Below are 27,869 nucleotides of genomic sequence, written 5' to 3'. Positions count from 1 at the left end.
CTATAAACTCACCACCCAAGGCTTTTACTTGCGTCATATTGTTAAATGCACTAAAGAGGAACAATGGGTACATATTGAATATGTGCATGCTCATCCCCAGAATCTTTTCACGTGTTTGTTTTCAAAGGATGGAGCTAAGAACACGAACAACTTTATAGTTTAGAAAATTAAACGGATTCTACAAGAACCAATATCACTCCCTAAAAACACACCCCTTCGGAACTATATTTGGATAGCTTTTCAGAATTCACAGACAAATTGGCCCACATGGAAAACTAAAGGCATAGAAACCATAAATGATGTGGTAATAGGAAAAATCATTATTTCCATGACAGAATTATAAACAATTTTGGACTGACCAAATATATACAATTTAACAGTTTTATATCATCACCTTATGACCTGAAAGCTTTTGGACATCATGCTCCAGAGTGGCGCAGCGGTCTCAGGCACTGCATCTCAGTGCTAGAGGCGTCACTACAGACCCTGGTTCAATCCTGGTGTTGAAACATAACGAATGAAATGACAGTTAATAACAAAAATGTACGCTTAATCCAGTATAAACTAATGTAAATATTTTATTATACAGGAGACAATTCACAAATTCTACAGCACAATGTCAGAGTCATGGGCAGAGTTAGAAAGCTGTTTGTGAGAAGTTCTACAATGTAAATGTACTTTTAATCCGCCTATTTGCATATTTCAAGACATGGCATATGGAGGTGCGGTGAGATACCCAATGGGCTGGACATGATTATTTCGTCACTTATGTTGAAGAAGCTATTACTTAAATACTGGAAGTCAAATAATACTCCAACGTTAAGAGAATGGAATAATCAAATGCTTTCTTATTTAAATCAAGAAAAGTAATCTGACTACAGACAAACAACATAACACATTTTGAAGTCATGTGAGGTCGTAGTTTTAGAAACAACATTGAGTGATGATGCGGTGGGAACATGTGGGTCTGAGCAAGTGTGATGTCATTACTGTTTGGGGAAATGTATGTAAACGTTATTACGTTTTTTGTTGTTTTTGTCAATGCATGTTTTTTGTTTGTTGTTTTTTAAAATAGTAAATGTATGTAAATACCTAAGGATGTTGGGAGTTTCAGCGTTTGCAGCATTTTGTTTTGATGACCTGAGAAACAACACTTGCACTCAATAACCAGTCCTGCGACAACTCAAGAGAGTTTACACAAACAGACCCTCAGGCCTGATGGGACACTCTTGCTTGATGCGGGTCCTCTTCGTCCACCCCTGCCTTAGAGAAGCATCTCTTTTTAAATCACCTAGTGTCTTTGGCTTTGATGGTAACATTCACCTCAAGAGTTAAAGGTTGTTTGCCTTGTAATTCATCCTGGGCATGCAGCCTCAGGATCATCAATCTTCCAAGGCTGTGAATTTCAGTTGACATGAATAGCAGGTATCAAACCTCTAATTCAACACAGAGATAATCAACAGAGACATCCAGGGTTATTGTTGTTCAATGTGTGTGGAGGAAAATAGTACAGCTCAGCCCGGCTCCCTTTAGATCTCTTTGCCTGTGAGAATGCAAAGGACCCTGGGTTGCTGCCTCAGCATTTTGGCCCCTCCGAAATGACAGGGGCTTTATAGGAGAAGTTGTTGTTGGTGGTGTGGGGTTAGGAGTGGGCTTGTGTGTGTGTGTGTACGCACAACCCTGGGCTTCGCTTGGTCGGAGACACCTTCAACAAGGACCTTCTTACGCCACGGCTCAGCACTTCCATTGCACCTGGACATTATCACACTGCAATGGCTGGGGACCTTTCTGTCACTGCTGGCTGAATGAATGCTGGCCATGCTCTTTTTGAGTTCTACCCTATACACAACACCCCAGAGACCACAAGAGGCTGAAGGACGCGATGACCCACAGCCTGTACATGAGGCTTGGAGAATTGTAAGTGATTCCTGGCTGGGCTGCTGTTGGTCAATCTGGCCTCATCTCCCATGGGAACAGTCTGGAAAATAAATAGGGTGAATATCCCCCCCCCCCCCCCCCCACAAATTAACAAAATGCAACTGGTGATTCAAAATTCTCTTGTTAAATCACACATAAGGACATTTTCGTTCTCAGTTTGTGAATTGAATTGCTTTAATTTGCTCAAGTATACAGTGCATTCGGAAAGTATTCAGACCCCTTCACTTTTTCCACATTTTGTTACAGCCTTATTCTAAAAATGTTTTTATTTTTTATGTCCTCATCAATCTACACACCCCATAATGACAAAGTGAAAACAGGTTTTTAGAAATGTTTGCAAATTTATGAACATTTTCAATCAGAAATAACTTATTTACATAAGTATTTAGACCATTTGCTATGTGATAGGAGAATTATGTTCTCCAGGTTCATCACCCAATTTAATTATACTACTCAGTCTGCAAACCAGAATTTATAAGATCCTGGTCGAATGAAACAGACAGAGGCCCAGCTACAATAGATTGTCAAAAAGGTTTATTCACGGAACGTTCTAAAGTCAGGAATACAAAACAATTCATTTTATACTGACTTCTCACGCCCACACAACCACACAACCACACACACAAACACACATGTCCTGCTACCCAGCCGCCAGAGATTAGTGACCTTGTCCTTGAGACATACACCCTGTTCTTTTCCCAAATCTCTAGTCAGGTCGGCACCAAGCTCAGACAGTCTGTGTTTATAATACCGTAAAGACATATTGTCTTTACCCTAATTCTGACTAGACTACACATTTATTGATTATGATGTCATACATTCCAATCACTTCCATACAATTATATGTTTCAGGGCAGAATATTCTAATCATTCAATTAACTGATAATTCTCACCTAACACTATGAGAGACAAAATTGAGCTCAGGTGGATCCTGTTTCCATTGATAATCCTTGAGATGTTTCTACAACTTCATTGGAGTCCACCTGTGATAAATTCAATTCATTGTACATGATTTGGAAAGGCACACACCTGTCTATATAAGGTCCCACAGTTGACAGTGCATGTCAGATCAAAAACCAAGCCAAGGAATTGTCCGTAGAGCTCCGAGACAGGAATGTGTCGAGGCACAGATCTGGGGAAGGGTACCAAAAAATGTCTCCAGCATTGAAGGTCCCCAGGATCACAGTGGCTTCCATCATTCCCAAATGGAAGAATTTTGGAACCACCAAGACTCTTCCTCGAGCTGGCCGCCCAGACAAACTGAGCAATCGGGGGAGAAGGGCCTTGGTCAGGGAGGTGAAGGCCTGCTTAGAAAGGCCTGCTCGCTGAAGTGTTTTAGGGAGCGTTTGACGATGATGAGGGGTGGTCGTTTGAACGCGGACCAATAACGAATGCAGGAAATGAGGCAGTGATCACTGAGATCCTGATTGATAACAACAGAGGTGTATTTGCTGTCGGAAAGATATCAGTTTGTCTCTGTGAATGGTTTGTCCTCTGACAAATCAACTGTACATTTCGGTGTTCCTCAAGGTTCCGTTTTAGGACCACTATTGTTTTCACTATATATTTTACCTCTTGGGGATGTCATTCGAAAACATCATGTTAACTTCACTACTATGCGGATGACAGACAGCTGTACATTTCAATGAAACATGGTGAAGCCCCAAAATTGCCCTCGCTAGAAGCCTGTGTTTCAGACATAAGGAAGTGGATGGCTGCACACTTTCTACTTTTAAACTCGGACAAAACAGAGATGCTTGTTCTAGGTCCCAAGAAACAAAGAGATCTTCTGTTGAATCTGACAAATAATCTTGATGGTTGTACAGTCGTCTCAAATAAAACTGTGAAGGACCTCGGCGTCACTCTGGACCCTGATCTCTCTTTTGACGAACATATCAAGACTGTTTCAAGGACAGTCTTGATTTTTTCATCTTCGTAACATTGCAAAAATCAGAAACTTTCTGTCCAAAAATGATGCAGAAAAATTAATCCATGCTTTTGTTACTTCTAGGTTAGACTACTGCAATGCTCTACTTTCCGGCTATCCGGATAAAGCACTAAATAAACTTCAGTTAGTGCTAAATACGGCTGCTAGAATCCTGACTAGAACCAACAAAATCGATCATATTACTCCAGTGCTAGCCTCCCTACACTGGCTTCCTGTTAAGGCAAGGGCTGATTTCAAGGTTTTACTGCTAACCTACAAAGCATTACATGAGCTTGCTCCTACCCATCTTTCTGATTTGGTCCTGCCGTACATACCTACACGTACGCTACGGTCACAAGAAGCAGGCCTCCTAATTGTCCCTAGAATTTCTAAGCAAACAGCTGGAGGCAGGGCTTTCTTCTATAGGGCTCCATTTTTATGGAATGGTCTGCCTACCCATGTCAGAGACACAGACTCGGTCTCAACCTTTAAGTCTTTAGTGAAGACTCATCTCTTCGGTAGGTCATATGATTAAGTGTAGTCTGGCCCAGGAGTGTGAGGGTGAACGGAAAGGCTCTGGAGCAACGAACCGCCCTTGCTGTCTCTGCCTGGCTGGTTCCCCTCTCTCCACTGGGATTCTCCGCTTCTAACCCTATTACAGGGGCTGAGTCACTGGCTTACTGGTGCTCTTCCATGCCGTCCCTAGGAGGGGTGTGTCACTTGAGTGGGTTGAGTCGCTGACGTGATCTTCCCGTTTGGGTTGGCGCACCCCCCTTGGGTTGTGCCGTGGCGGAGATCTTTGTGGGCTATACTCGGCCTTGTCTCAGGATGGTAAGTTGGTGGTTGAAGATATCCCACTTGTGGTGTGGGGACTGTACTTTGGCAAAGTGGGTGGGGTTATATCCTGCCTGTTTGGCCCTGTCCGGGGGTATCATCGGATGGGGCCACAGTGTCTCCTGTCCACTCCTGTCTCAGCCTCCAGTATTTGCGCTGCAGTAGTTTATGTGTCGGGGGGCTAGGGTTAGTCTGTTATATCTGTCTTATCCGGTGTCCTGTGTGAATTTAAGTATGCTCTCTCTAATTCTCTCTTTCTTTCTCTCTCTCGGAGGACCTGAGCCCTAGGACCATGCCTCACCTGGCATGATGACTCCTTGCTGTCCCCAGTCCACCTGGCGGTGCTGCTGCTCCAGTTTCAACTGTTCTGCCTGCGGCTATGGAACCCTGACCTGTTCACCGGACGTGCTACCTGTCCCAGACCTGCTGTTTTCAACTCTCTAGAGACAGCAGGAGCGGTAGAGATACTCTCAATGATCGGCTATGAAAAGCCAACTGACATTTACTCCTGAGGTGCTGACTTGCTGCACCCTCAACAACTACTGTGATTATTATTATTTGACCATGCTGGTCATTTATGAACATTTGAACATCTTGGCCATGTTCTGTTATAATCTCCACCCGGCACAGCCAGAAGAGGACTGGCCACCCCTCATAGCCTGGTTCCTCTCTAGGTTTCTTCCTAGGTTTTGGCCTTTCTAGGGAGTTTTTCCTAGCCACCGTGCTTCTACACCTGCATTGCTTGCTGTTTGGGGTTTTAGGCTGGGTTTCTGTACAGCACTTTGAGATATCAGCTAAAGGGCTTTATAAATAGATTTGATTTAATATTTCCCCAAAGGTTATCCGCTCTTGATTCAATTTAGAATATAACCTCCCATTCCCGTGTGTGAGCCTCTACACAGCACACACAACTCTAAAGATATCCCTCCGTCTGGCACTCTCTCTCGCTCTGCTTACCTCCCTAAATCCAAGCCTGGGTTTCTCCAAAGTGAGCACACTCAGTGCATTTCCTCCACTCGTCTTTTCGCTGCACTCACTCCATCCATCTTTACCGTTTGCTTTCCCGGGGGCCGGCTGTATTTCAACATCAGGCGGAGGACGCTAGAAAAGAGGCAGCAGCAGATCAGGGAGCTGAGGACCAAGCACTAGAGTCTGAGGGGGGAACTGGAGGACGCCAAGAGCAGACTGATGCTGGAAGTGGCATGGAGAGTGTGAGTAGCCTACCATAGAAATCTGGCGTGCTGTTTAAAGTGTGCTGAAAGTGTACCTCCTTGTTTAGGAACGGGGTTGTGCTAAAGATGGACGTTTGCGTAACTATAAGTGCTGCAGTCAAGCAATCTATCTGTTGTTAGCTGATGTTTAACAAATTACTTTCCTACATTTAGCCTCTGTGAAGGCTATTGTAAGTGGACAACAAATGTGTAACTAGTTAGCCATTCTACATCAGCTACAGTGGCACTGCATTCCCTGGCCTCTGTTAAAAATTAGTCACAAACAAAATACAGATCTTAAACCATATTGTAAACAAACACCTCCTACAGCATAGGAACTGCTGATATCCTAAGCACCTTTATAAACTCAGCAAAAAAAGAAACGTCCTCTCACTGTCAACTGCGTTTATTTTCAGCAAACTTAACATGTGTAAATATTTGTATGAACATAACAAGATTCAACAACTGAGACATAAACTGAACAAGTTCCACAGTCATGTGACTAACTTCAACCTCAGGAGGCTGAAGAAATTCGGCTTGTCACCAAAAGCACTCACAAACTTCTACAGATGCACAATCGAGAGCATCCTGTCGGGCTGTATCACCGCCTGGTACGGCAACTGCTCCGCCCACAACCGTAAGGCTCTCCAGAGGGTAGTGAGGTCTGCAGAACGCACCACCGGGGGCAAACTACCTGCCCTCCAGGACACCTACACCACCCGATGTCACAGGAAGGCCATAAAGATCATCAAGGACAACAACCACCCAAGCCACTGCCTGTTCACCCCGCTATCATCCAGAAGGCGAGGTCAGTACAGGTGCATCAAAGCAGGGACCGAGAGACTGAAAAACAGCTTCTATCTCAAGGCCATCAGACTGTTAAACAGCCACCACTAACATTTAGCGGCCGCTGCCAACATACTGACTCAACTCCAGCCACTTTAAAAATGGGAATTGATGGAAATTATGTAAAAATGTACCACTAGCCACTTTAAACAATGCCACTTAATATAATGTTTACATACCCTACATTACCCATCTCATATGTATATACTGTACTCTATATCATCTACTGCATCTTGCCATCTTTATGTAATACATGTGCCACTTTAAACTATGCCACTTTATGTTTACATACCCTACAGTACTCATCTCATATGTATATACCGTACTCTATACCATCTACTGCATCTTGCCATGCCGTTCTGTACCACCACTCATTCATATATCTTTATGTACATATTCTTTATCCCTTTACACTTGTGTGTGTGTATAAGGTAGTAGTTGTGGAATTGTTAGGTTAGATTACTTGTTGGTTATTACTGCATTGTCGGAACTAGAAGCACAAGCATTTCGCTACACTCGCATTAACATCTGCTAACCATGTGTATGTGACTAATAAAATTTGATTTGATTTGATTTGATAACAGAAATTGAATGTGTCTCCGAACAAGGGGGGGGAAAATCAAAAGTAACAGTCAGTATCTGGTGTGGCCACTAGCTGCATTGGGTACTTCAGAGCATCTCCTCATGGACTGCACCAGATTTGCCAGTTATTGCTGTGAGATGTTACCCCACTCTTCCACCAAGGCACCTGCAAGTTCCAGGACATTTCTGGGGAAAATGGCCCTCCGATCCAACAGGTCCCAGACATGCTCAATGGGATTGAGATCCGGGCTTTTCGCTGGCCATGGCAGAACACTAAAAGTCCTGTCTTGCAGGAATTCATGCACAGAACGAGCAGAATAGCTGGTGGCATTGTCATGCTGGAGGGTCATGTCAGGATGAGCCTGCAGGAAGGGTACCACATGAGGGAGGAGGATGTCTTCCCTGTAACGCACAGCGTTGAGATTGCCTGCAATGACAACAAGCTCAGTCCGATGATGCTGTGACACACCGCCCCAGACGATGACGGACCCTCCACCTCAATCCCGCTCCAGAGTACAGGCCTCGGTGCAATGCTCATTCCTTCGTCGAAAAATGCGAATCCGACCATCACCCTGTCACGCCCTGACCATAGTTTGCTTTGTATGTTTCTATGTTTTGTTTGGTCAGGGTGTGATCTGAGTGGGCATTCTATGTTGTATGTCTAGTTTGTCTGTTTCTGTGTTTGGCCTGATATGGTTCTCAATCAGAGGAAGGTGTTAGTTGTTGTCTCTGATTGGGAACCATATTTAGGTAGCCTGTTTTGTCATTGTGGGTTGTGGGTGATTGTCTATGTTAGTTGCTTGTGTCAGCACATTTATTATTATAGCTTCACGTTCGTTGTTCGTTTGTTATTTTTGTATAGTTTCGTTAAGTGTTCTCTGTGTTAATAAATATCAAGATGAACACATACCACGCTGCATATTGGTCCTCCAATTCTTCAAACTTGTCCTCCTCAGACGAGGAGGAAGATGAACGTGACACACCCCTGGTGAGACAAAACCGCGACTCGTCAGAGAAGAGCACTTTTTGCCAGTCCTGTCTGGTCCAGCGACGGTGGGTTTGTGCCCATAGGCGACATTTCTGCCGGTGATGTCTGGTGAGGACATGCATTACAACAGGCCTGCAAGCCCTCAGTCCAGCCTCTCTCAGCCTATTGCGGACAATCTGAGCACTGATGGAGGGATTGTGCTTTCCTGGTGTCACTCGGGCAGTTGTTGCCATCCTGTACCTGTCCCGCAAGTGTGATGTTCGGATGTACCGATCCTGTGCAGATGTTGTTACACATGGTCTGCCACTGCGAGGACGATCAGCTGTCCGTCCTGCCTCCCTGTAATGCTGTCTTATGCATCTCACAGAGTGGACATCGCAATTTATTGCCCTGGCCACATCTGCAGTCCTCATGCCTCCTTGCAGCATGCCTAAGGCACGTTCATGCAGATGAGCAGGGACCCTGGGCATCTTTCATTTTGTGTTTTTCAGAGTCAGTAGAAAGGCCTCTTTAGTGTCCTAAGTTTTCATAACTGTGACCTTAATTGCCTACCATCTGTAAGCTGTTAGTGTCTTAACGACCGTTCCACAGGTGCATGGTCAGTAATTGTTTATTGAACAAGCATGGGAAACGGTGTTTAAATCCTTTACAATGAAGAGCTGTGAAGTTATTTGGATTTTTACGAATTATCTTTGAAAGACAGTGTCCTGAAAAAGGAACGTTTCTATTTTTGCTGAGTTTATGACATCTGCCATACTTACGGCAATGTGTGCTGTGCCCTATGGCAGAACCATTCCACTCCATGAAACATAGACAAATGTATTGTGCAGGTGTCAAGCAAATGTGTGTGGCCCAAAAATGTGTGGCTCATAAACACAAACATTTACAAAGGAAGTGGCGTCGGACCATATCGTTGCATTTTTAATGAGGTTTTATTCTCTTCAGGTCCATTTTAGAGTGTCGTAAACTTTTAAAGTGGTTACTGCTAGTTTTAGCCCAGGTCAATGTTGAAAAACCTTTTAGGAAGGCACTTCTTTCTCACACACACAAAAGGCAAGCAAGTGGATCCGGTCTCCAACCCCAAATAGACAAAATGGCGGAACAAAGACCCACTGGGCACACACTGTCATTTCAATGGAAAAGATGTTGAATTGACATGCAGGTCACCCGAAGGTTTTCTAAAGAAGATCCATGCCTTTGTAGCTGAGCTCTATCCATTATAATCTATTTCTGGAAGTTTCACAACAAACCAAACGCCTCCAGGGGCCTGTTGCACAAAAGTAGAATTAAGACATCCGGGATAAATGACTCAGCTGAGCTCAATGAAGCCAAAACATGTGCGTCCAGGCTTAATTGGTTGCACAAAGACCAAGCCAGGATGAGCAGACACGGATTCATTAAGCCAGGTGAAACCAATCCTGGATAGGTGCGCGCTCACGGCTCACTCAAATAGACCCCGCCACAGATCACAGATTAACTGATTTACAATGGCAACTAGAGCCGCGTACTTTTCCCCGTCGGAAGCACAAATCCTCGTGGAGGCATACGAGGAGGTAAAAGATATAATTAAGAAGAAAGGCAACACCGCCACAGTGATAAAGCAAAGAGAAAAAGCGTGGCAAAGTATTGCAGACCGCCTGAATGCGTAAGTAGTGCACAATTACACACTCACCGCTCCGCTGAAACATCACAATTACAATTCAAATATTTAATTCACATCTCCAAAAATGCAGTTGTACTGTAATTATGAAACGGTTAAATTTTTAATTGAAATGCACTGCAGATATGAGTGAAATTGTGTAAAGTAACTCCATCACACTGTATAAAGCTATGATAAATTTTTTGATATTTTTACTGAAAACAAGACAAAAATACCAAGTAATTTTTTGCAGTGTGACTCCATTAAATGTGTGTGTGTGTGTGTGTGTGTGTGTGTAGATTAAACATGAACGGGCCAAAACGGACATGGCAGCAGGTCAAAATCAAATACAAGAACATTCTGCAGAATGGTATGGTCCCTGACTAATATTTAACAAAGCACAAGCATATATTGTACCCAGAAGGTGCCTGCTCACACATTGTCTGTACTGTTTTAGCAGTGAAAAAGAATACCCACAGACAAGGCACGGGTGGTGGGTCACCAAAGGCTGACCTTACCCCAGCAGAGGACATGGCCTTGGAGCTAAATAAAGGCAGGCCCGTCTTAGAGGGGATCCCTGGGGGGAAAGAGACGAGCATAGGTTCCTCCCAAGATGCCACCCGCTTCATTCAAGGTATGTCCTTCCATCTCTACATGGGATACAACCACATTCATATTGAATCAATTTGGACTGTCTGACTTTGGTTTACCTATTGCCTTGCAGTGTCTGGCAGCACTGTGTTCCTGTTAGAGCCACCAGCACAAGCACCAGACGATGCTGATCCAGTGAGTACTCCATCAAAGGCATACTGTAGGCCTGGCATGTCTTGTCTACTAGCTTCAATATGAATCCGATTAAATGTGATAGGGTGAAGGCCCCAGTGCAGCAGCAACAGCACATGATGGAGACGATGATGAGGAGGAGACCATCTCTCTGGATTCCAGAAGGCATGAGGTATCATGTTAAGACTGTGAAAGTACTATTTACTCTACAATGGTGAGGAGTCCTCATCAAAATCAAAAAATCTAATTTCTTTTACAGGACCCAGATGCTATACAGTGGGAAAATCAGCCTGGCAACATAGTGCGTATTAATAAAAGGACACCACATCCTGCCAAATTCCAGCTGCGCTAATTGTATTGTGTTCACAGAGCTCACAAGCTATCAGAAAGTTGTATGGCAACCACCTCCGGCGCCAAATAGAACTGGCAGACATAGACATTCAGTACAAGAAGAAAAAGATGGAAAATCTTGCACTGGAGTCCGAAATAAAAAAGAGGACAATTAGGAAACTGGACCTTGAAATAAAAAAACTTGAGAGGGAGGTGAGATATGCCTTCAATGTACACTGTATGCTAACTGTAACACAAATGTATTAATCATTATTTTTCTTTCCTCCCCCAGCTCCAAGAAGATGACACAGCTCAAAATAAAAATTAGGTATATTCTCGTAAAGTCAAGTGAGCCATGACATATGAGCTCTTATTGTGAGCACACAGGACGGTGGCATCTTTCTAAGGTTTTTTTTATTTTCCCAGCAATCAGTACAACCAAGTCATCGTTATAAGGCATCGCCCTCTTTTGCCCACCCCCCCAGCACCAGGTGTGGCCACTAGCCTATATGAAGGCCCAAAATTGTGTGTTCCTTTCTGCTCTGACAATGGCATGCCCATTCGTGCGAGATGTGGTGGATGAAGAAGCACTTGTGCTGAGGAGAGCCTTCAGGCGAGAAAGGGTCTTCAGGGACCGGTTGGACCCACTGGCCTTCCCTGATGACCATCTATATGAAAGATACAGGTTTTCTGCAGATGGCATCAGGTATCTATGCAGACTACTGGGTCCCAGGATTAAGCACCGCACTGCACGGAGCCATGCACTGAGTGTGGAGCAAATGGTTTGTGTGGCCTTGCGCTTTTTTGCTAGTGGAGCCTTCCTGTACTCAGTGGGGGATGCAGAACAGCTGAACAAGGCCACAATTTGCCGCACAATAAGGAGTGTGTGTCTGGCTATCAAAGCATTAGCAGATGTCTTCATCTCCTTCCCTGGCCACAGAAGACTCTGTGACATCAAAGAGGAGTTCTATAGGATTGCAGGTAAGAGGATCTACAAATTACAGGACAACTGTTAACACATAGTAGGATAGTCATTACTTTGTGTGACAGGTTTCCCCAATGTCATTGGTGCAGTGGACTGCACACACATAAGGATAAAAGCCCCCTCAGGTGCCCACGAGGCCGATTTTGTGAATAGGAAATCCTTTCACAGCATTAATGTTCAGGTGAACATAACTTTTTGATATTGTCCATTGACGAACACTCTGCATTGCCAGTGATGTGCATTGATTGGTGTAATATTCCTCATCTTATGATTTCAGATGGTCTGCAATGCTGACTGTGTGATCAGCAATGTTGTGGCAAAATGGCCTGGCTCAGTCCATGACTCCAGAATCTTTCGGGCCTCTGAAATCTATCAGTGCCTATCACAAGGTAAGCCACACAACCCCTATTTATAACCATCATGGCTGTGTCAAGAATATCACTGTGTTTATGAGGTAGTAATGATGAGATTTTGTGTTGACAGGTGAATTCTCTGGTGTGTTGCTGGGAGACAGGGGGTATGGCTGCCAGCCTTTTCTCCTGACACCTTTCACAGACCCCCAGGAAGCACAGCAGGCCTACAACCATGCCCATGCCAGGACCAGGGCCAGAGTTGAAATGACCTTTGGCCTCCTGAAGCCACGCTTTCACTGCCTTCACAAATTAAGGGTCAGCCCTGTTAGGGCATGTGATATTACTGTGGCTTGTGCTGTCCTCCACAATGTGGCCTGCCTGAGGAAGGAGAGGGCCCCCAGAGTGCCACCAGCCATGGACTGGGACAATCCGGCAATCTTCCCTGATGACGACAGTGGTCGGCTGCTGAGGGACCAATATGTGTTGAATTATTTTAGTTAGTATGTGTGCTTTCAATTTTGGTTAAATATGTCCTGCGGTGGCAGAGGAATTTGGGTTTTTTTGGGTTCGTTTTTTGACGAATTTGGCCTCTTATGATGTTTGTGCGGTATACTGTGTGTAATACAAGGCTGCAGGGAGGCTACTGCATCCATTCATTTGTCTGTTCAGTTGATGTGTATGGATTTGTCCTGCATTTATTTTAGTGTGCAGACATGCAGGGTGTGTTATATACAGACCTTTGAATGTGTATGTATCATTTTGTATAATATGCTTGGATTCTGTGCTTTCCATCTTGTAGAGTCACTGTGACTTCAGTTTCGAAAGGAGCTGATGGTTTACCTGCTTTGTTTTGTCCTTATTCAATAAAGGAACATAATGTTACACATTGTGTTTTTATATTCATATGGAATGTGTATTTGTTTATATGACAGAGTACTAGGGCCACACTGAAGAAAAAGGATAAAGTCATACATTTATGAGGCTGGTTCTTTCTGCAGAAAAGCTACATATTGTTTTTACAGTTTTGATACTTATGACAATGTGATACTTAATATTCTGGCACATCAGCATGTCTTTGTTTATGAAACCATACTGAAGTACAATTTCACGAAATGCCCCACATCTGTCATTTTAACAACTGTCCTCCTTTAAAACAACTGGTTACAATATTATGACTTGTGTTTTTTTCCCCTCTGTGGCCCTAATATTCTATCATTTTATATATAGCCTTATAGTCTATGGGAAACTGTAAATTATCTAATGATAGCAACATCATCTAAAAATCTTTTTTTATCCAAAATCATTGAAATTAATGATCACAAACGTTTAAATAATAACAGTGGGTCTAGTTATATGTGATAACAATGTATAGTGAGCAGTGAAATAACTATTGGTTTCCATTTGTGGTGACTGCTGACTGACATTAGGGATGAGATTAAATAGATCCTGGAATTTAGCCTGGTCTGGAGCAGGCTAGCTCCACAGAATAAATCTCCATGGTAATTTATACCATAACATATCCTCCTGCCCCCTATCCATCTTTAGTGCAACCGGATTACGGATCAATTGAGCCAGGATCACCAAGATATCCTGGCTTAATCCCTTATCCTAGTTTTGTGCAACAGGCCCCAGGTTTTTGCAATCTAAAGAAAACATTATTTGGGGAATATAATGATTGTAATGAAATCTCAGGGTGAAAAAAGTGTAGATTCACACACAGATATTTATTAAGCCTTCGCAGAAGGCAGGAATCATGGTCAAACACAGGTAGGTAGTCAAAAACAAACAATACCTTACAACCATTCAAAAAGAAAGAACTGAACTAAATAGGGAGCTGATGAGACCAGGTGAGAAACCAACACAGGTGAAATCCATGAACAAAAATGAAAGACAGGGCTACGTTCCAGAACACAAAGAAACAGGGCTACGTTCCAGAACACAAAGAAACAGGGCTACGTTCCAGAACACAAAGAAACAGGGCTACGTTCCAGGACACAAAGAAACAGGGCTACGTTCAAGAACACCAAGAAAAATAACACAAGGTTGACTAAGAAAAGAGAAGCAGAACCTTACAATGGTGAATCATATTGTTAGTGTTTCACCCAAGAAGATTACAAAAGTAAACAGCCAAAGCGAATCAGGAATCTCATTTATGTCACTTTTTTTTAACCTGACTGTTTTCTGAAGTTCCATTTTCATTTGAGTAGAGGGAATGAGGAACCCCAAAGAATCGCACAAAGGTCACTGAATTCAAAATTAGCCCACCTCATGAACTTACTAGCGATATAGAGGAAGAGAAAAAACCTTTTCAAATCCTTGTCTTTGCAAAAATCCTGTCCGTGTGTGTGTGTGTGTGTTCTCATGTTTGCAGGTGGCTTCGGGGTGGTGCCTGTGTGCGTCTTGAAATCAAAAAAGGCATTTTTTTCCCTCTGCCACATCTCCGATCCCTATTTCCCTGAGATGTTTCCCATTGGTTAGGGCACCGCAGGTTGGTCCGAACCCATGATGGGAGAAGTCAGGCTATATAAATCAGCATTTCATCCTTTCCTGTTGTGATTCTGAGGGTCATGTGTTATGAGCAGCCCGCATCAGACATCCTGGCGTATCCAGCCCTGTCAAAGACATGTCATAATCAATCTTCATGTCCCTGTATGACTTTTTAAGGCTGTAAAGGTGTGACAATGGAGGAGCGGTCACGGTGAAGTCACATCGTTTCAGAAATGTGTAGAAGTCCTGTATCACATAATGAGCCACCCTATTTCAAATGCAGCAGAGTTGGGGTCAAATCAAATTGAAGGCAGTCACTTTTTAGTTTATTGATAAGTCATTGAAAATAGATGTCCCTTTTTCAATTAATACATTGGAATTTTTGTTGACTTCCTGAATTGACTGGCTTCAAATCGAATTGACCCCAACTCTGATGTATAGTGCCGATTGTTACCACTTAATAACAGGGCACTAAGACATGCTATAAGCTTTTTACCACAGAAGTGGAAATTCCATGGAATTATGTATGGTCATTTAAAGGTCAAGAGTGGCTACATCTTTTATATATGTTGTTTGAAGCTGTACTTTTCATGTGCATCTAATGGAGGTAGCTACTGTACTTCTCATCGCTAATGCTAATCTTCCATCTTTCGCTCTCTTTCTCCCTCTCTCCTTCCCTCCATAGTTGAGGTGGACCAAGATTTGGACATGGAGTACCTGGAGGCTTTGGAGCAGGCCACGGGTGAGCTGGAGTACTGTGTCAACCTATGTAAGTCGCACGTCATGGTGGAGACCTGCTTCGACATTGTGGTGTCGGCGACCGCCGTCGCGCAAAGGGGGCAACAGAAAGGAGGTGTGGCGGTGTGAGAAAGCGAGAGCAAGTGAGAGAAAGAGAGTGACAGTTGACGTGAAAGGGCAATGGAGTCAAACCAATCAGTTTTCCCAAAACAAACAAAGGTCTCTTATTTCAAAGCCTGCGAGACTGATAAGAGTCAAAGGAGGAAAAAAGGCAGATGGGAAAGAGGACGAACGTGAAAGTAAACCGGTGTAGGTTACAGAGGTAACCATATGAAGAGGATGGTGCGTGCTACTTGTACCGTGGAGAAAGCCTGGCTTCAATCAAAGTGCAATTAAAAGGAACTTTGGACAAACTTTCTCCATCTCCATTTCCAATGGGAGGAGGAATAGTTGGAACTGAGGACGACCTTTGTCACTCTCACCAGGAAGTGCCTGGATCTGACTGATTCCAAGGGAGTATCATTTTTTTTCTGATCGGTGCTAGTCTTAAAAACCAGCTTACCTGAGCAAAATCTAAATGTTTTACAGCCTTCTATCTCAGTAGTGAGAAGTCATTTTGGCCACTGAGTTTCCTTTGGGTTAGAGCAAACTTTTATGTCCATTCCCAATGTCAGCAATAGAAGAAGGTTGTCAGGAATGATTTGGGCTCAAAACAGATTTGCGGTTATAAACTCAGTTGCAGTCAATTGTGCAGAAACATTTGCAATCCATACAGAATGGCACTGTCTCTTATATACTGAACAAAAATATGAAGGCCAAAATGTCAAAGATTTTACTGAGTTACAGTTCATGTAAGGAATCAGTTCATTTAAATTAATTAGGCCTTAATCGATGTATTTCACATGACTGGGAAGACAGATTTGCATCTGTTGGTCACAGATACAGTGAAAAAAAAGTAGGGGTGTGGATCAGAAAACCAGTCAGTCTCTGGTGTGACAGCCATTTGCCTCATGCAGCGTGACACATCTCCTTCACATAGTTAGTTGATCAGGCCTCCCGAGTGGCGCAGCAGTTTAAGGCACTGAATCACAGTGCTTGAGGCATCACAACAGACCCGTGTTCGATCCCATGCCGTGTCATTCTGGGGTACCTTTCTCTTCTTTCTTATAGAGCCGTCCAGACGTACAAACTTGAAAGCCTCCTCCCCAGAGACCAACCAGACAGACACAGAGAGGGAGATATTTACAGACACAGAGGAAGAGCGAGAGAGAGTTTTTTTCCCTCGCAACTTTTTTCCCTCATTCAACTTTTTCACTCCGGACGCTTTATCTGGACATGGTTCGTCAACACCTTCAACAGCCGAAGCTAAGTAGTAACATTAACATGATGTCTTCTAATTGCAGTCGCTGTACTCATAATATACAGGAGAACGATCGCCTTACGGCGAGAATAGCTGTGCTACAAGCCCAGCTTCAGACGCAATCGTTAGGCAAGGGTAATTTCAGTGTAGGAAAGGAAGAAACAGCGTCTGTGCCACCAGTAAGTACAGATAGTAACGTTAGTATAAATCCCCCCGCACAGTCCCCGCAGCCGGACAACTTTCTCATGGCTTCTGGAGGGAAATGCTGTTGGAATGCTCAACCGGTGTCGCTCATTCAGCCGACAGAAACTTTCAACCGGTTCTCCCCATTATGTAGCGAGTCGGAGTCTGAGTCTGAGTCTTCTCTTGTCTCTACTCCTCCCGTTACGGGGTCTGAGACGCCGAAGGCTCCCACCATTAGCTCTGACAAATTGAAAACCCTAGTCATTGGCGACTCCATTACCCGCAGTATTAGACTTAAAGCGAATCACCCAGCGATCATACACTGTTTACCAGGGGGCAGGGCTACCGACGTTAAGGCTAATCTAAAGATGGTGCTGGCTAAAGCTAAATCTGGCGAGTGTAGAGAGTATAGAGATATTGTTATCCACGTCGGCACCAACGATGTTAGGATGAAACAGTCAGAGGTCACCAAGTGCAACATAGCTTCAGCGTGTAAATCAGCTAGAAAGATGTGTCGGCATCGAGTAATTGTCTCTGGCCCCCTCCCAGTTAGGGGGAGTGACGAGCTCTACAGCAGAGTCTCAGCACTCAATCGCTGGTTGAAAACTGTTTTCTGCCCCTCCCAAAAGATAGAATTTGTAGATAATTGGCCCTCTTTCTGGGACTCACCCACAAACAGGACCAAGCCTGACCTGCTGAGGAGTGACGGACTCCATCCTAGCTGGAGGGGTGCTCTCATCTTATCTACCAACATAGACAGGGCTCTAACTCCTCTAGCCCCACAATGAAATAGGGTGCAGGCCAGGCAGCAGGCTGTTAGCCAACCTGCCAGCTTAGTGGAGTCTGCCAATAGCACAGTCAGTGTAGTCAGCTCAGCCATACCCATTGAGACTGTGTCTGTGCCTCGACCTAGGTTGGGCAAAACTAAACATGGCGGTGTTCGCCTTAGCAATCTTATTAGGATAAAGACCTCCTCCATTCCTGCCATCATTGAAAGAGATCGTGATACCTCACATCTCAAAATAGGGTTACTTAATGTTAGATCCCTCACTTCAAAGGCAGTCATAGTCAATGAACTAATCACTGATCATAATCTTGATGTGATTGGCCTGACTGAAACATGGCTTAAGCCTGATGAATTTACTGTGTTAAATGAGGCCTCACCTCCTGGTTACACTAGTGACCATATCCCCCGTGCATCCCGCAAAGGCGGAGGTGTTGCTAACATTTACGATAGCAAATTTCAATTTACAAAAAAAAAATATGGCGTTTTCATCTTTTGAGCTTCTAGTCATGAAATCTATGCAGCCTACTCAATCACTTTTTATAGCTACTGTTTACAGGCCTCCTGGGCCATATACAGCGTTCCTCTCTGAGTTTCCTGAATTCCTATCAGACCTTGTAGTCATAGCAGATCATATTCTAATTTTTGGTGATTTTAATATTCACATGGAGAAGTCCACAGACCCACTCCAAAAGTCTTTCGGAGCCATTATCGACTCAGTGGGTTTTGTCCAACATGTCTCTGGACCTACTCACTGCCACAGTCATACTCTGGACCTAGTTTTGTCCCATGGAATAAATGTTGTAGATCTTAATGTTTTTCCACATAATCCTGGACTATCGGACCACCATTTTATTACGTTTGCAATCGCAACAAATAATCTGCTCAGACCCCAACCAAGGAGCATCAAAAGTCGTGCTATAAATTCTCAGACAACACAAAAATTCCTTGATGCCCTTCCAGACTCCTTCTGCCTACCCAAGGACGTCAGAGGACAAAAATCAGTTAACCACCTAACTGAGGAACTCAATTTAACCTTGCGCAATACCCTAGATGCAGTTGCACCCCTAAAAACGAAAAACATTTGTCATAAGAAACTAGCTCCCTGGTATACAGAAAATACCCGAGCTTTGAAGCAAGCTTCCAGGAAATTGGAACGGAAATGGCGCCACACCAAACTGGAAGTCTTCCGACTAGCTTGGAAAGACAGTACCGTGCAGTACCGAAGAGCCCTCACTGCTGCTCGCTCATCCTACTTTTCCAACTTAATCGAGGAAAATAAGAACAATCCAAAATTTCTTTTTGATACTGTTGCGAAACTAACTAAAAAGCAGCATTCCCCAAGAGAGGATGGCTTTCACTTCAGCAGTAATAAATTCATGAACTTCTTTGAGGAAAAGATCATGACCATTAGAAAGCAAATTACGGACTCCTCTTTGAATCTGCGTATTCCTCCAGGGCTTAGCTGTCCTGGATCTGCACAGCTCTGCGAGGGCCTGGGATCGGGAGAGACACTTAAGTGTTTTAGTACTATATCTCTTGACACAATGATGAAAATAATCATGGCCTCTAAACCTTCAAGCTGCATACTGGATCCTATTCCTACTAAACTGCTGAAGGAGCTGCTTCCTGTGCTTGGCCCTCCTATGTTGAACATAATAAACAGCTCTCTATCCACCGGATGTGTACCAAACTCACTAAAAGTGGCAGTGATAAAGCCTCTCTTGAAAAAGCCAAACCTTGACCCGGAAAATATAAAAAACTATCGGCCTATATCGAATCTTCCATTCCTCTCAAAGATTTTAGAAAAAGCTGTTGCGCAGCAACTCACTGCCTTTCTGAAGACAAATAATGTATACGAAATGCTTCAGTCTGGTTTTAGACCCCATCATAGCACTGAGACTGCACTTGTGAAGGTGGTAAATGACCTTTTAATGGCGTCAGACCGAGGCTCTGCATCTGTCCTCGTGCTACTAGACCTTAGTGCTGCCTTTGACACCATCGATCACCACATTCTTTTGGAGAGACTGGAAACCCAAATTGGTCTACACGGACAAGTTCTGGCCTGGTTTAGATCTTACCTGTCGGAAAGATATCAGTTTGTCTCTGTGAATGGTCTGTCCTCTGACAAATCAACTGTACATTTCGGTGTTCCTCAAGGTTCCGTTTTAGGACCACTATTGTTTTCACTATATATTTTACCTCTTGGGGATGTTATTCGAAAACATAATGTTAACTTTCACTGCTATGCGGATGACACACAGCTGTACATTTCAATGAAACATGGTGAAGCCCCAAAATTGCCCTCGCTAGAAGCCTGTGTTTCAGACATAAGGAAGTGGATGGCTGAAAACTTTCTACTTTTAAACTCGGACAAAACAGAGATGCTTGTTCTAGGTCCCAAGAAACAAAGAGATCTTCTGTTAAATCTGACAATTCATCTTGATGGTTGTAAAGTCGTCTCAAATAAAACTGTGAAGGACCTCGGCGTTACTCTTGACCCTGATCTCTCTTTTGACGAACATATCAAGACTGTTTCAAGGACAGCTTTTTTCCATCTACGTAACATTGCAAAAATCAGAAATTTTCTGTCCAAAAATGATGCAGAAAAATTAATCCATGCATTTGTTACTTCTAGGTTAGACTACTGCAATGCTCTACTTTCCGGCTACCCGGATAAAGCACTAAATAAACTTCAGTTAGTGCTAAATACGGCTGCTAGAATCCTGACTAGAACCAAGAAATTTGATCATATTACTCCAGTGCTAGCTTCCCTACACTGGCTTCCTGTTAAGGCAAGGGCTGATTTCAAGGTTTTACTGTTAACCTATAAAGCGTTACATGGGCTTGCTCCTACCTATCTTTCCGAGTTGGTCCTGCCGTACATACCAATACGTACGCTACGGTCACAAGACGCAGGCCTCCTAATTGTCCCTAGAATTTCTAAGCAAACAGCGGGAGGCAGGGCTTTCTCCTATAGATCTCCATTTTTATGGAACAGTCTGCCTACCCATGTGAGAGACGCAGACTCGGTCTCAACCTTTAAGTCTTTACTGAAGACTTATCTCTTCAGTAGGTCATATGATTGAGTGTAGCCTGGCCCAGGAGTGTGAAGGTGAACGGAAAGGCTCTGGAGCAACGAACCGCCCTTGCTGTCTCTGCCAGGCCGGTTCCCCTCTCTCCACTGGGATTCTCTGCCTCTAACCCTGTTACAGGGGCTGAGTCACTGGCTTGCTGGTGCTCTTTCATGCCGTCCCTAGGAGGGGTGCGTCACTTGAGTGGGTTGAGTTACTGACGTGATCTTCCTGTCTGGGTTGGCGCCCCCCCTTGGTTTGTGCTGTGGTGGAGACCTTTGTGGGCTATACTCGGCCTTGTCTCAGGATTGTAAGTTGGTGGTTGAGGATTTCCCTCTAGTGGTGCGGGGGCTGTGCTTTGGCAAAGTGGGTGGGGTTATATCCTTCCTATTTGGCCCTGTCCGGGGGTTTCTTCGGATGGGGCCACAGTGTCTCCTGACCGCTCCTGTCTCAGCCTCCAGTATTTATGCTGCAGTAGTTTGTGTCGGGGGGCTAGGGTCAGTTGGTTACCTGGAGTACTTCTCCTGTCTTATCCAGTGTCCTGTGTGAATTTAAGTATGCTCTCTCTAATTCTCTCGTTCTCTCTTTCTCTCTGAGAACCTGAGCCCTAGGACCATACATCAGGACTACCGGGCATGATGACACCTTGCTGTCCCCAGTCCGCCTGGCCTTGCTGCTATTCCAGTTTCAACTGTTCTGCCTGTGGTTACGGAACCCCTACCTGTCCCAGACCTGCTGTTTTCAACTCTTAATGATCGGCTATGAAAAGCCAACTGAGATTTATTCCTGATTATTATTTGACCATGCTTGTCATTTATGAACATTTTGAAAATCTTGGCTCTCTCTAATTTTCTCCTTCTCTCTTTCTTTCTCTCGGAGGACCTGAGCCCTAGGACCATACGTCGGGACTACCGGCCGTGGTGACTCCTTGCTGTCCCCAGTCCGCCTGGCCTTGCTGCTATTCCAGTTTCAACTGTTCTGCCTGCGGTCATGGAACCCCTACCTGTCCCAGACCTGCTGTTTTCAACTCTTAATGATCGGCTATGAAAAGCCAACTGAGATTTATTCCTGATTATTATTTGACCATGCTTGTCATTTATGGAAATTTTGAAAATCTTGGCTCTCTCTAATTTTCTCCTTCTCTCTTTCTTTCTCTCGGAGGACCTGGGCCCTAGGACCATGCGTCGGGACTGCCGCCCGTGGTGACTCCTTGCTGTCCCCAGTCCGCCTGGCCTTGCTGCTATTCCAGTTTCAGCTGTTCTGCCTGCGGTTATGGAACCGCCACCTGTCCCAGACCTGTTGTTTTTCAACTCTTGATGATCGGCTATGAAAAGCCAACTGAAAATTATTCATGATTATTATTTGACCATGCTTGTCACTTATGAACATTTTTGAACATCTTGGCATAGTTCTGTTATAATCTCCACCCGGCACAGCCAGAAGAGGACTGGCCACCCCTCATAGCCTGGTTCCTCTCTAGGTTTCTTCCTAGGTTTTGGCCTTTCTAGGGAGTTTTTCCTAGCCACCGTGCTTCTACACCTGCATTACTAGCTGTTTGGGGTTTTAGGCTGGGTGTCTGTACAGCACTTCGAGATATTAGCTGATGTACGAAGGGCTATATAAAATAAAATTGATTGATTGATTGAGTGTCACAGCCGGGCCGTGACCGGGAGACCGATGAGGTAGCGCACAATTGGCCCAGCATCGTTCCCGTTAGGGGACGGTTTATTTTCCTTGTCCCATTGCGCTATAGCGACTCCTTGTGGCAGGCAGCGTGCCTGCAAGCTGACCTCATTCGCCAGCTGGACGGTGTTTACTCTGACACATTCCGGATTAAGCGAGCAGTGTGTCAAGAAACAGTGCGGCTTGGCAGGTTTGTGTTTCAGAGGACGCATGGCTCTCGAACTTCGCCTCTCCCGAGTCCATAGGGGAGTTGCAGTAATGGGACAAGACTGTAAATACGAATTGGATATCACGAAAAAGGGGTAAAAAAAAGTGTTGATCAGGCTGTTGATTGTGGCCTGTGTAATGTTGTACTACTCCTCTTCAATGGCTGTGTGATGTTGCTGGATTTTAGGAACTGGAACACGCTGTCGTATACGTCGAACCAGAGCATCCCAAACATTATAATCGGTGACATGTCTGGTGATTGGCCGTTAAAGAACTGGGACATTTTCAGCTCCGGGAATTGTGTACAGATCTTTGTGACATGGGGCCGTGCATTATCATGCTGAAACATGAGGTGATGGCGGCGGATGAATGGCACGACAATGGGCCTTAGGACCTCATCACGATATCTCTGTGCATTCAAATTGCCATCAATAGAATGCAATTGTGTTTGTGCTCTGTAGCTTATGCCTGCCCATACCATAACCCCACTGCTACCATGGGGTACTCTGTTCACAATGTTGACATCATCAAACCACTCACTCACACAATACAATACATGCTGTCTGCCATCTGCCAGTATAGTTGAAACTGAGATTTATCCATGAATAGCAAACTTCTCCAGCGTGCCAGCAGCCATCGAAGGTGAGCATTTGCCCACCGAACTGCAGTCAGGTCAAGACCCTGGTGAGGAAAACAAGCACGCAGATGAGCTTCCTTGAGACTGCTTCTGGCAGTTTGTTCAGAAATTCTTTGGTTGTGCAAACCCACAGTTTCAGCAGCTGTCCGGATGGCTGGTTTCAGACCATCCTGCAGGTAAAGAAGCTGGATGTGGAGGTCCTGCGCTGGTGTTGTGACACGTGGTCTGCGGTTGTGAGGAAGGTTGCACGTACTGCCAAATTCTCTAAAACGACGTTGGAAGCGGCTTATGGTGGAGAATTTTATATTATATTCTCTAGCAACAGCTCTGGTGGACATTCCTGCATGCCATTTGCACAATACCTCAAAACATAATTTTTTTTGTGGCATTGTGTTGTGTTACAAAACTTCACATTTTAGAGTGGCCTTTTATTGTCCCCTGCACAAGGTGCACATGTGCAATGATCATGCTGTTTAATCAGTTTATTGATATGCCACACCTGTTAGATGGATGGTTTATCTTGGCAATGGAGAAATACTCACTAACAGGGATGGAAAGAAATTTGTGCACAAAACTTGAGAGAAATCTGCTTTTTTGTGCGTATGGAACATTTCTGTGCTTTTATTTCAGCTCTTGAAACATGGGACCAACACTTTACATGTTGCGTTAATATTTTTTTCAGTATAGTTACCATGACATTGCATGACTCTGATCTGAAAACAGAGCAAGAGAGACATTTCCTATAGGTCTTTTCAGAAGTCTTTGAGTGATGCGGCTTGTAAATCAGAACTAGTGCCTGTTAAGTACCCAAAATGTGATTCGATGCCCAGTTCTGCAGTGTGGTTGAATCAAATCAAATTGTATTAGTCACATGTGCCGAATACAACAGGTATTACAGTTTCACTTACAGTAGACCTTACAGTGAAATGCTTACTTACAAGCCCTTAACCGACAGTGCAGTTTAAAAAAAATACGGATAAGGATAAGAGAACAATGTTGACAATCTGTGCCAGATTTTGGACACAAGTCACAAATTTATTTTATCTCGTTACAATATCCCTGTAACACCTAGAGAGTTCGCCATAGTCTTTGATGCTATTCCATCTGGAACTCTCATGTTATTTAGAGGTGTAGCCAGACCTTCTTGACCTAGCCTCGCTTAATCCAGTTGACTCTCCAATAGGGAAAATATGTTTCTCCTTGATCTATACGTGCTTTATTTCAAAGGGAGATTGTATCCATTCCTTATGTCACAAGTTACTGGAATACATTGGTCACTAATATATGTTGGGGAAAAAGTATGGATATTACCACACAAATACTTGCTTGTTAACAAGGTCAAAGAGGTCTCTTTCAGAATGATCCATAAGTATTACCCTGCAAATCATTACCTGAAGAAACTCAAAAAAGACATTAAGTGTTGCAGTCATTTCAGTATCTGTAGTAGCTGATGTGTATAGTGTTGAGTCATCCACACACATAGACACAATGGCCTTACTCAAAACCAGTGGCATGTCGTTAGTAAAGATTGAGAAAAGCAAGGGGCCTAAACAGCTACCCTGGGGAATTCCTGCTTCTACATGGATTATGTTTGAGAGCCTTCCATTAACTTCTAGTTGCACACAATCCCGGATCCGGGAGCATCCTCATCAGTAAAAAAGCTGACTAGCATAGCCTAGCATAGCGCCACAAGTAAATACTAGCATCTAAATCATGAAATCACAAGTCCAAGACACCAGATGAAAGATACACATCTTGTGAATCCAGCCATCATTTCTGATTTTTAAAATGTTTTACAGGGAAGACACAATATGTATTTCTATTAGCTAACCACGATAGCAAAAGACAACTTTTTTTCCCACCATTTTTTTACTGCATAGGTAGCTATCACAAATTCGACCAAATAAAGATATAAATAGTCACTAACCAAGAAACAAATTCATCAGATGACAGTCTGATAACATATTTATTGTATAGCATATGTTTTGTTAGAAAAATGTGCATATTTCAGGTATAAATCACAGTTCTACATTGCAGCTGCAATCTGAAATAGCGCCGAAGCAGCCAGAATAATTACAGAGACCAACGTCAAATACCTAAATACTCATCATAAAACATTTCTGAAAAATACACAGCATACAGCAAATGAAAGACCAACATCTTGTGAATCCAGCCAATATTTCAGATTTTTTAAGTGTTTTACAGCGAAAACACAATATAGCATTATATTAGCTTACCACAATAGCCAGAAACACAAGCCATTTACCAGCAGCAAAGGTTAGCGATCCTAACAAACCAGCAAAAGATATATAATTTTTGACTAACCTTCATATACTTCATCAGATGACAGTCCTGTAACATCATATTACACAATGCATATAGGGTTTGTTCAAAAATGTGCATATTTAGCGGCACAAATCGTGGTTATACAATGTGAATTGTAGCCAAACTTCAAGCAATCTGTCCTGCGCCATCTTGGAGAGGCACCTAATCTAATCGATAACTAATCGTAAACTTGACTAAAAAATACAGGTTGGACAGCAAATGAAAGATACATTAGTTCTTAATGCAACCGCTGTGTTAGATTTTTTAAATTAACGTTACTACGGCATACAGCGTGCGTTACAGCGAGACCGTGCCGAAATGAATGGCGGAATTATTGTGTAACTTTTTTCAACATAAATACGAATTAACAGCATAAAGACTTGATGAGCTTCCATCAGAATCTTGGGCAAGGTGTCCTTTGTCCAGAACAATCGTCTTTTGGTTGAAAGATGTCCTCTTGTCCTGTAGAATTAGCAGCTAACGCTAGCCATGTGCCGGAGAGGTGTCCAACACGCGATAGCGCGTGACAAATAAATTCCAGAAAATCGCAATAAACTGGTATAAACTGCTATAAGTCGGTTTAAATTAACTACCTTATGAAGTTTTTAAGACAAAAATCTAATTAAATCAGAGCCGGAGATATAGAACTTCTCAAACGAAAGCTTTTCAGGACGCCATGGTGATGTCCCTCCTGCGTCAGGCCCCCCGTTGAAAAGGTCGGACCTTCCGTTCCAAGAGGATTTATAGTGCCCCAGATGATGCAATCCACTCCATTCAAGTTCTCACCGCTTACTGACATCTAGGGGAAGGCGTATGCAGTACATGTAGCCCCATAGCTTACATTGGAATTTATAAACTGGCCCTAGAACAGAGACCTCGATTTCAGAAATCTCACTTCCTGACAGGAAGTGTGCTGCAGAATGAGTTCTGTTTCACTCAGAGAAATAATTCAAACGGTTTTAGAAACTAGAGAGTGTTTTCTATCCAATAGTAATAATAATATGCATATTGTACGAGCAAGAATTGAGTACGAGGCAGTTTAATTTGGGAACGAAATTTTTACAAAGTGTAAACAGCACCCCCTATTGAGAAAAGGTTTTAAAGAACACCCTCTGTGTAGGTGGTGTAAAGCCAGAACGCATACGTTATTCCAGCAGCAGGCTATGATCGATAATGTCAAAGGCAGCCCCCACAATAATTTTAGCATAAATTTCTCTCAGCCAATCATCAGTAATTTGTGTAAGTGCCGTGCGTCCTTCCCAATATGCGTGCTGAAAGTCTGTTGTCAATTTGTTTACTGTAAAATAGCATTGTATCTGGTCAAACACAATTTTTTTTTTTCATTAGTTTATCACGGGTATCGTTTTGTGGCGTTCAACAAGGTTAACCCTCGCTCTTTTGTTTGGGTATAGCTCAGTGTTTTTGTATACGTGTTTGTTTTGGGTGTATTAAAAAACCCTTGTGAATTCCTGCGTCTGTCTCACATCCTTTATACCAGCGTGACATTTAACAGCTGGTTACTCTTCTTCCGTGGCTTTACCCAATGAAAGAATGTCACAAGTGTTTCCCTGTCTGGGTTTAAACATCATCAATCTTCAATCAATTGATAGTGACAGAATTAGATTACCTCCCAACCAATAAAATGGGAGCATCAGCATTTGTGGGTTCGATTACAGGCTCAAAATGGCCAGAAACAAAGACCTTTTTTTCTGAAACTCGTCAGTCTGTTCTTGTACTGAGAAATGAAGGCTATTCCATGCGAGGAATTGCCAAGAAACTGAAGATCTCGTACAACACTGTGTACTACTCCCGTCACAGTACAGCGCAAACTGGCTCTAACCAGAATAGAAAGAGGAGTGGGAGGCCCCGGTGTACAACTGAGGAAGAGAACAAGTACAATAGGGTGTCTAGTTTGAGAAACAGACGCCTCACAAGACCTCAACTGGCAGCTACATTAAATAGTACCCGCGAAACA

At 43.6% G+C, this 27,869-nt stretch overlaps 1 protein-coding gene and 1 long non-coding RNA gene across 3 annotated transcripts; both read left to right on the top strand.

Moving 5' to 3' along the window:
* The first annotated feature begins 5,619 nt into the window (after positions 1 to 5,619).
* On the top strand, positions 5,620 to 27,360 carry LOC139583140 (uncharacterized). The gene is made up of 2 exons (XR_011676490.1): positions 5,620 to 5,910; positions 15,589 to 27,360. It is a non-coding gene; the product is annotated as an uncharacterized lncRNA (long non-coding RNA).
* On the top strand, positions 8,180 to 13,298 carry LOC139583139 (putative nuclease HARBI1). Of its 2 annotated transcripts, XM_071413923.1 has the most exons (11): positions 8,180 to 9,971; positions 10,265 to 10,335; positions 10,423 to 10,599; positions 10,690 to 10,751; positions 10,834 to 10,920; positions 11,008 to 11,291; positions 11,371 to 11,406; positions 11,505 to 12,059; positions 12,129 to 12,244; positions 12,341 to 12,452; positions 12,547 to 13,298. In XM_071413923.1, exons 8-11 carry the CDS (start codon positions 11,588 to 11,590, stop codon positions 12,915 to 12,917), a joined length of 1,071 nt encoding a protein of 356 aa, XP_071270024.1. In that variant the 5' UTR covers positions 8,180 to 9,971; positions 10,265 to 10,335; positions 10,423 to 10,599; positions 10,690 to 10,751; positions 10,834 to 10,920; positions 11,008 to 11,291; positions 11,371 to 11,406; positions 11,505 to 11,587; the 3' UTR covers positions 12,918 to 13,298. The 2 variants fall into 2 exon arrangements, 1 of the variants encoding a protein (XP_071270024.1); XR_011676489.1 differs by lacking the exon at positions 12,129 to 12,244 and having other exon boundaries at positions 8,200 to 9,971.
* Positions 27,361 to 27,869: the final 509 nt, after the last annotated feature.

Source organism: Salvelinus alpinus, chromosome 8, assembly GCF_045679555.1.
Source record: "Salvelinus alpinus chromosome 8, SLU_Salpinus.1, whole genome shotgun sequence".
Classification (NCBI taxonomy): Eukaryota; Metazoa; Chordata; class Actinopteri; order Salmoniformes; family Salmonidae; genus Salvelinus; species Salvelinus alpinus.
Note: the sequence above shows the minus strand (reverse complement) of the source record. Positions and strands in the feature narration are given on the sequence as shown.